General features: G+C 43.2%; 1 protein-coding gene across 2 annotated transcripts; it reads right to left on the bottom strand.

Annotated features, from left to right (window-relative positions):
• Positions 1–373: 373 nt before the first annotated feature.
• LOC117403017 (zinc-binding protein A33-like) lies at positions 374–7824 on the bottom strand. Of its 2 annotated transcripts, none has more exons than XM_034004839.3 (6): positions 7067–7824; positions 6184–6279; positions 5860–6090; positions 5464–5483; positions 5260–5378; positions 374–4497 (listed from the first exon to the last, which is right to left on the bottom strand). In XM_034004839.3, exons 1-6 carry the CDS (start codon positions 7469–7471, stop codon positions 3941–3943), a joined length of 1428 nt encoding a protein of 475 aa, XP_033860730.3. In that variant the 5' UTR covers positions 7472–7824; the 3' UTR covers positions 374–3940. The 2 variants fall into 2 exon arrangements, with proteins under 2 accessions (XP_033860730.3, XP_033860728.3); XM_034004837.3 differs by having other exon boundaries at positions 375–4497; positions 5464–5486; positions 7067–7819.
• Positions 7825–9450: the final 1626 nt, after the last annotated feature.

Here is a 9450-nt window from a genome sequence, read left to right as displayed (position 1 = left end):
CAGGTGTCGGCTCTGAGCTCACTGGACACCTGACCACAGGAGTGCCAGAGCCAATGTGACGCTCCCTGTGGAATCCCCAACGAAGACCAGTGACTCCACACAGCCAGGACGCAAACCCGACTCACCCAGATGAGCCACTCGGGGAGAGGGCCCTCATTTCAGATTTTCTGTATTACACAATACAATCACACAATGTGCTAAAACTCAGGTTATGAAACCGTGCACAGTCATGACAGTCACCTGCAGTTTATCAGCCCAGCTGATGGGAATATAAGCCACAGCAAGAAACCTGGCTCCCCATCCTAAATAATATCACAGATCTGTCTTTCTGCTGCTACACTTTGTCACACGGCTGGCTGAGTGGTGACGTCAGAACCAGAGAATGAACAAGACAGACAGGATGGATGAAATGGTAAATGCGCTTGCTTGCGTCAGTTTATTGTAAAATAAAAGGTTTGAACAAAACAAGACACAGGACACGGCACTTGCGGCCAAGATAAACAGACAAACAAAACAAACAGACACTAACAAACAGGGACGAACACTAAACAAACACGTACCGTGCTGGTCTTCCAGCACCACGTAGCAATTGCTTACTTTCTCTTTTTACTTTCTCTCCTCACTCTCTCCTGTTCTTTCGCCCTGAACACACAACCCCGAGTGAGTTCAACGTGCATCTATATATACTATTGTGCCGGGATTCAATTTCTAATTAATTATTCACTTGAATCCCAGCACGTGAATTAATTATGTGCAACCTCGTGCTCACATATTAAATACTTTAAATGCACGTGAAGTGAAGTGCAATCCCCGTGTCTAAATACAATTATACATTTTAAATAACTTGTTCTGCACACACCCATTTATATCCCGTGCAGCCATATCTATACACCAACATTAATACACTACATGCAACATATAACACACAAATGCACACAGAGGCGGGGCACATTTGCCACACACTTCCACACCAGTGAAAAGATGGACTTTATATTGATGCACTACCCCTGGAACTGGAGCCATAAATGTGAATACAGAGGCACTTTGTTTAATTGTGTCATTTAAAGACAATATGTCACTTAATCACAGTGTCATCTGTAACTGAATCTCCCTCTTCTTCACCAGCATGTCTATATGTCTGCTCCTTGGAGAGCCCTGTAGTAATTACTGCTGAAGTGAAGTTATTGCCAGGGGCATCAGTGGTGTTGAGAGCTGACAGATATAACCAGTACACAATGGGGTTTCACTCACACTGTCAGGAACCCGGGGGCAGGTTCAGCCACTAGTGAACAATTCAGTTGCTAAAAAGACAAAACATTGCAGCTATGAAGTGAAATCGCTCATCTTTATAAACTGCCAGCACCAGGGAGACACAGATAGGTAGAGCCCTGCACACTGCAGTTACTCTGAGGTACCAGGGAGACACAGATAGGTAGAGCCCTGCACACTGCAGTTACTATACCGGTACCAGGGAGACACAGATAGGTAGAGCCCTGCACACTGCAGTTACTATACCGGTACCAGGGAGACACAGATAGGTAGAGCCCTGCTCACTGCAGTTACTCTGAGGTACCAGGGAGACACAGATAGGTAGAGCCCTGCACACTGCAGTTACTCTGAGGTACCAGGGAGACACAGATAGGTAGAGCCCTGCACACTGCAGTTACTATACCAGTACCAGGGAGACACAGATAGGTAGAGCCCTGCACACTGCAGTTACTATACCAGTACCAGGGAGACACAGATAGGTAGAGCCCTGCACACTGCAGTTACTCTGAGGTACCAGGGAGACACAGATATGTAGAGCCCTGCACACTGCAGTTACTATACCGGTACCAGGGAGACACAGATAGGTAGAGCCCTGCACACTGCAGTTACTCTGAGGTACCAGGGAGACACAGATAGGTAGAGCCCTGCTCACTGCAGTTACTCTGAGGTACCAGGGAGACACAGATAGGTAGAGCCCTGCACACTGCAGTTACTCTGAGGTACCAGGGAGACACAGATAGGTAGAGCCCTGCACACTGCAGTTACTCTGAGGTACCAGGGAGACACAGATAGGTATAAAGATATAATAATAAAAGGGGCTTTTTTGAAGTTTTGTAGTTTAGTATAACGGTTAACAATTAATTTCCTAACACGTTAAACAGTGTTGCATGTTTTGTGTTAGTGGTTAATTTAAAAACGAATTTCAGAAGTTATATAAAAGCTGGCCTCATAAGTAAAGCTTTAATACAGTAACATCACAGTCTGTAAAGAAATGTAACCCCATGGCAATGATGTGTCTGTTAATCCCTAAGCAGGAGCCTGACACTGGCTGAACAGGGTTTTTTTTTTGCAGATTTAGTTTTTTTAATTCGTTTATAAATAGTTTCTAATGGTCTTCTGTTGTTTTATTTTCATTGCTAGTTTCAGTTTTATATTTCTACATGACCAAAAAGTTCAAGTTAGCCTCGATATTCTGAAACATCTTCATTTGCCTTTATGTTTTGTTTCTTCAATAAGAACGCTCATATCTCCTAATCTATCAGCAGACAGTACACTTTTGAAATACGTACAGATGTGTGCAGCAAGGTAAGCAGAATGGCTTTTAAACAATTGGAACTGACAGTCCCCTGGTTTGGTCCTGTATACTGTAACTGTGGATGCTGTGAACAAAGTCTGACGGATTAATAAAAACTGTCTTCAATACCATGTCAAAGATAACACACGATCATTGCCCTGGTATCATTTGCAGGATAAACCATTTTTCAAATCAATAAAATTAACCTGCTTCATTGATCTCAATTATGTCCAATTAGTTTTGTTTCTCCTTTGCAGAATAAAAAAATCCCTGAAAATTAAATCAATCTTTCAATGCATTTGAAATACGCCAAGCAGCGCTCAGTCAGGACAGCACATGCAGTTTGTAAGCCACACAGTGTTTGAGCAGCCATGTTGATCTGGGGCGCTGTGGTTCAGGTAGAGATCAAGCCAGGTTTACCTCACTCGCCAGACAGCGTTTGAGCAGCCATGTTGATCTGGGGCGTTGTGGTTCAGGTAGAGATCAAGCCAGGTTTCCCTCACTCGCCACACAGCGTTTGAGCAGCCATGTTGATCTGGGGCGCTGTGGTTCAGGTAGAGATCGAGCCAGGTTTCCCTCACTCGCCACACAGTGTTTGAGCAGCCATGTTGATCTGGGGCGCTGTGGTTCAGGTAGAGATCAAGCCAGGTTTCCCTCACTCGCCACACAGCGTTTGAGCAGCCATGTTGATCTGGGGCGCTGTGGTTCAGGTAGAGATCAAGCCAGGTTTCCTCTCACTCGCCACACAGTGTTTGAGCAGCCATGTTGATCTGGAGCGCTGTGGTTCAGGTAGAGATCAAGCCAGGTTTCCCTCATTAACCAGACAGCGTTTCTAAAGAGCTGCTCGGGGGACTCGTTAACACCACGATCACGAGAGCAGGATGGCAGAGCAGAGCAATTCTACACAGACTCTCCCTGGAATGGATAGGAATAAACTCAAGAGCCCTCAGTGAGAGGAACAGTGGCGCTGAAGAGCAATATGCAGCAGCGATAGGGGCAGGGGGACCCAGCTGTTTCACAGTTTTAGACACAAACTATTGAAGAATAAAACTATGGCCAGTGTGACCTAGTAGTTATATAGCTGGAGACTTCTGCTCTCCACACTTTCTTTTCCTCCTCTCCCTGTTCTTCACCTTCAATCACTTATTGTGAAGCTGGGGTTTGCTGACTGTAAAGGGTTAATAGAATCCTAATGTTACATAACAAAATCAGAATGGTCAAAACAATTAAGTAAATACGTTTATTTATTTATAGTGTGCAGTGGCCAGCAAGGTCACAGGATTATTATTATTATTATTATTATTATTATTATTATTATTATTATTATTATTATTATTATTATTATACAGCCCTATTGTTCATCCTGAACACATTGGGCTAGTCCACTTTTATAACTGTCTTCACAGGGCACACTCTGAGGGGGGCAGAGTTTTTCCCAACTTCATTGAAGCAAGGAGAGAAATATGGAAACATCCTGTCAGTAAATCTGTGTTTAAAAGTGTAGAGAGGTCTCATATCACTGGAGTCAAAGAATGCCACCTCCCCCACATCACAGTCCAGCTGAACTCTGATCTTCTGGGGTTTCTTCTCCACAGTGAGTCCTGTAGACCATGGTGAGGTCCATGCCCAGTACTGATCCCCACCCCTCAGGCCTATAACCCAGTATCCTGCTCCTGGGTTCACAGTGAATTCCCCTTTCCTTTGGCTGGACTCTTTTGTCACACCCAGATCCCAGTCAGTTTTGTTTCCAACTTCAACATCCCAGCAGTGTTTCCCTGAAGTGAATCCCTCAGACCCCAGCACAAAAACATAGGAATCAAACCGCTCTGGGTTGTCAGGAAGCTGCTGCCACTCATCGCTGAATCTCACACTTGTTAGATCCTCAGACAGTGTGAGCCAGGGTGCTGCTGTGTTGGGATCCAGAGTCACTGGAGCTGAGAGAGGAAACGAGAGACAGGGTTAGAAATGAGAACATCTACCTGCAGACTAAAGCATTGTAATACATTAGGAGGCAGGAGATGTGTATTCTATTTAGTATTATAATGCATCATTTCAAATATTATTATTCAACATCAAACAATATAAAAAAGCAGGTATGTGCCTGTCAAAATATCACACTAACAGCATGTAAACCTGTTTAATCACAGCGTGTAAAGACCCTGCCCTGATTGGCTGAGAGGGTGTACAGTATATAAATACTGAACTAATGTCCGGCTGGATGATTTGAGTAGAACTCTGGCACCGGAACTCTGGGCAGTGAGAATTGTAGCTGCTCACAAAGTTCTATCACAGAGCACTAGAACAGAACACTGTGACACTGCTCAGCACTAACATTCTTAGAGCTCTGGGAGCATTCCAAGACAATGGGCTGAACTCAGAGAAGTCTGTGTTCTACTGCAGGAGTTTCTTTACAAGGAGTTTTAATGCAGACCAACATGGGATCAGAAAGCCTTTTGCTCTCTTGGAATGCTCTTCCAGCTCACCTCAATACTATGAGCAGCTCACAGTGATTAATATTGAACTGAGAGATGATCTCTGTGATGGATAGAAGTGTATTTGCTACAGGTGTGTACATTTCATTGTGTATTATTATTGATTGTAGAGAGCTGTATCTTGCTGCTTACACATGTTGTGGATTGTGGTTATATGCACCCCCCCCCCCCCCCCTCCTTTGTGATGCTCCCCACAGGACTCACTGTATTGAACAATCCCCAGCATCTTCTCCCACACTTTGTACTTCAGAGAGCCCAGGTGCTCGGCTACATCTATCAGCGCTCCTGAAACACACTGTGGATCCTGCAGTGTGCACTCGGCTCTGCAATCATATTCAGGAGTTAGTGCTGCTCTGTGTTTGCATTCAATACAATACAAGAGAGGAAGACAGGCCAGATCTTACATACCTTCTCTTTGTGTCTTTGTACTTCTGAAACAAACAAGGAAAATAATTGAATACATTATTAAACAACAATCCACATTTTATATAAAACAGCAGCAGCGATGCCCAGCTTTCCATGTTAAACTCAGTGTTGATACTTCACATACACTCTGGCATTCCCAATAATGACCCGCCTGTGCTGGTTTATGGTGCGGGGGGGGGCGGGGGGGGGGGGGGGCTCGCTCGCTCACTCAGTGTCTTGCTATCCCTGGGGGGATATTGGTGTGTGAGTGTCGTAGCAGTCTTGCAGTCTCCATTGCACAAACACATTGTATGGGCACATGTCTAATCATCTGTTCCCTGTGCTAGTCACTGTGCATTCACAATAAGAACATGTCACACACAGTTAAACAATCACTACCTGCAGGAAGAAGATGTCTTCAGCTTCCAGCTCCTGTTCTATCACTCGGATTGTGTCTGAAAGGGATGAGATTTCTCTTGTAATATTTTCAATCTTCTCTTTCATGATTCTTCCCTTTTGTTCCTCTTCCCTCCTCAGTGCAGCTATCCTGGCCTTTTCTTCATCTCGTAGAAACTGGTGAAGTTTCTCAAACTCCTCCTTTATCTGCCTCTCTGTTTGCTGGGCTTGTTTCTATACATGAAAAGGATCACTTTAGAGTTAGTTTGGGTGTCCAGTGAGCATGTATGTTGTGTATTGTTTAAATCACTAATCTAGTTCTCTTACCTTGATGTGCTCTGCTGTTTCATCACATTGTGCTTTAACTTTATTAAAGGTTTTCAGCTTGTCCCTCAAGGGCTCCAGCGCAGTCTTGAGTTCTCCCTGAAATGCAATGAAACCTGGAACTGAAAAGTGTCTTCATAGGTGTAAGAGCAGCAGCATCTAGTGATCACACAGCGTTCTCTACAGCTAGAGCCAGACTCTAAAACTGAAAGTGTCTGAAAGGTTAAGGACAGCTGCTCAAAAATAGAAAATGTGTTCTCAACGCAGTCTTTCAAGGACTGCCCAATGCGCCCCCACTTTAAAATAATTCTGTACTGGTGAGTTTATGACTACTTTATTACTAAAGATTTGAGGCATTTTAAACTAAAGTAGGTTAAAGAAAAGGGCTTGTAACCAGGAGGTCCCCAGTTCAGATCCCGGCTCACTCACTAACTTACTGTGTGACCCTGAGCAAGTCACGTAACCTCATTGTGCTCTGTCTTTTGGGTGAGATGTTGTTGTAAGTGACTCTGCAGCTGATGCATAGTTCACACTCCCTAGTCTCTGTAAGTCACCTTGGATAAAGGTGTCTGCTAAATAAACAAATAATAATAATAATACTGTGTATATGCTCACATGTACACACTGGTATGTATATTTTAAGTAACACGAATGAACATGAATAGTGATGTATTATGAATAGATTTAAAGTGAATTAAAGTAAAGCAAGGTTATCTGGTGTAGTTTAAGTACTGGACCACACAGCCACCAGTATGTGTGAATGAAGCATCAGTAGCACTGGTAGTACAGTATGGTATAGCTATACTTTAGTATAAACAGTACTTCGACCGTATTCCTGCAGTTACTACTTTTTACATTAGTAATTTAAATACACTTTTTTCCAAACCTTATAATTCCGTACAGCTTCCTGGACTGGACGGAGCTTGTGATTTTCATGTTTCTCTGAAGTTTGACACACAAGACAGACAGCCTCTTCATCATCCACACAGAACAGCTTCAGTTTCTCCTCATGCAGACTGCAGAGCATTCCAGGAGGTGCTGGAGGTTTCTCACTGTGATCTTTTAAGAAGCACTCCACGATATTCCTGAGCCTGAAATCCACAGCAGGATCCTCTATTGAAGCCCTCCTCCTGCACACTGGACACTCCCGAGTTCCCTTCTCTTTCCAGCACTGATCCAGACATGCTTTACAGAAACTGTGGTTACAATGAAGAGTTACAGGATCCTTGAAAATCTCACAGCACACAGCGCAGGAAAGCTCTTCTTCCAGACAAGAAGTGTTTGCTGCCATTTCTGTACAAAGTCACACCCTGCCTAGCTCTCTGTAATGACTCCTTTCAAACTCACACAACCTCAAACTTGTTCACCTTACACTCGGATTTGCCTTAATTCCTGCAATAATAAGAATCCCTGCTGATAATGATATACTCTACTGTGTGGCAGATTTACTTCACTGTGAGCTTTAAAGTCTTCCGTTTCATGGATGTTCTTATGTTTCTCATGTTCCCCTTTCTCATTCAATCACAAAGCTGTTCCCAAGATAGACCCCCTTGCACTTCCTGTACAGACCTGTATTTCAAGCTGCAGATTCCTTAAGTGGGCGAGGTTGTACTGAGTCAAGGTTTTTAACTCCTGCGGCTTTGTTTAGTACTTGATTATCTCATTGTCAATGCTAGGTATATTCACAGCTCCTGCATGGTGTAATATAGACAGACTCGCATCCTGGTACAGTAAAGCAGGGGTATTCTCTTTCTTTGCACTCACATTTACTGAAATATGTTTGCTTTACAATTAACAGGAGTCTTCATGCACTTACTCCCCACTCATAACTATTACAGTAAAGCTACATCAGCTAATAGTGTGAGAACAAACACTGGAGAAATACAACCAGGATTTCAGACACAATACAACTGCTACAGCAGCAGTGTCTCCCACCTGGGATTGAACCCACAACCCTCCGGTCAAGAGCCAGAGCCCTAACCACTACTCCACACTGCTGCCCTTACTACTTCCTCCTGTCCCAGTAGAGGAGCCTGGCCTGCGTGCAACACTCCCTAAAACGATATGCTGCTGAGAATGCTGAGGATTGAAGAAGTGATCTTCAGGGGTTAAACACAGCCTGCAGTTCTTGGCACTGGAAGGGTTGAAAAAGACCTGACAGCGCCTCGCTCTCATTGTGTGAGTCCAGACCTGCTCCACCACTTCAGGAACGAGGAACAGAGAAGGAGCAGCAACTCCTTTACAAAGCATGTTTGGATTCTAGGCTTTCACAGTTTGTTTAAAATATTTATCACTTGTGTAACACTGGTTAGAAATACTAATAGAAACTAATAGAGGTGTGACCAGTCTCTGTTCGACAAAAACCCCCTTAGCTTCCGCTCTTTAAAATCTCCACTTTCACTGCTCCCACTAGAGGTCGCCAGTGGCCAGATCTTACAACCACCCAGCACTGGAAACACCTCTTTATTAAAGCCCAGATTTAAAGATATTCTGAAACTGAACAATCACGCAATTATAGTACTGGGCAACACAGTAGAATGGGAAAATCTATTTAAGAAACTACTTAGCGCCCTCACAGGTCGGGAGGGAGATTTACCACCAAGAATCACTGTATTTCTGTCCCCCGCGTCAGTGACTTGAAAAGAAAAAAGGAACGTCCTCTGCAAATCTGGTAACCCTAATTACATTGACAGTGCGAGAAACTAAAGCTCTGAAATAAATTTGGTCAGACACCAAAATCCAAGCAGAACAACTGAACAAAACTCACAAAAAGAGTCAAATATAAATCTTTTATTTCCTATTAAGTGCTGTTGTAACTGTTAGTATTAACCTGTATATTTAAAGTTAAAAAAATACTTCCCATGCACAAATCATATTTTAAATATAAGAGTGTACCGTTCAGTCACCTCTGTGACAGATCCTTATTATAGTTTCCATGATTTTACATATGATTGATGTTAAACTTGTAGGTATGTAGTTCCCAGGGTCAAATATATCACCTTTTTTTAAATATGGGAACAACATTGCCAATTTTCCAGTCCAGTGGGATGGCTCCTTTATTTATAGATGTGTTGAATATATAACATATTGGTTAAAAAAGCTGTTCCCTAGTTTCCCTGAGGACTCCTGGACAGATTCCAGCAGGCTCTGGGGATTTGTTTATTTTAAGTACTGCTAGCTCCCTTAGTGCTTCGTTCTCTTCTGTAACAAACTCTGGTAATGATGTTTGTGTAGATTCTGCTAACTTTGATATATTATATAAATCCTCCT

Source organism: Acipenser ruthenus, chromosome 5 (assembly GCF_902713425.1).
Source record: "Acipenser ruthenus chromosome 5, fAciRut3.2 maternal haplotype, whole genome shotgun sequence".
Lineage (NCBI taxonomy): Eukaryota > Metazoa > Chordata > Actinopteri > Acipenseriformes > Acipenseridae > Acipenser > Acipenser ruthenus.
This window is presented reverse-complemented; position numbering and strand designations above follow the sequence as displayed.

Excerpts from the sequence above, each read along its gene's own strand:
- LOC117403017 (XM_034004837.3), bottom strand. The coding sequence starts at position 7,471 with ATGGCAGCAAACACTTCTTGTCTGGAAGAAGAGCTTTCCTGCGCTGTG. Across the intron at positions 5,487-5,859 it reads AAGACATCTTCTTCCTGCAG|AAGTACAAAGACACAAAGAG; the intron begins GTAGTGATTGTT and ends TGTTTGTTTCAG. Across the intron at positions 5,379-5,463 it reads TACAAAGACACAAAGAGAAG|AGCCGAGTGCACACTGCAGG; the intron begins GTATGTAAGATC and ends ATATGATTGCAG.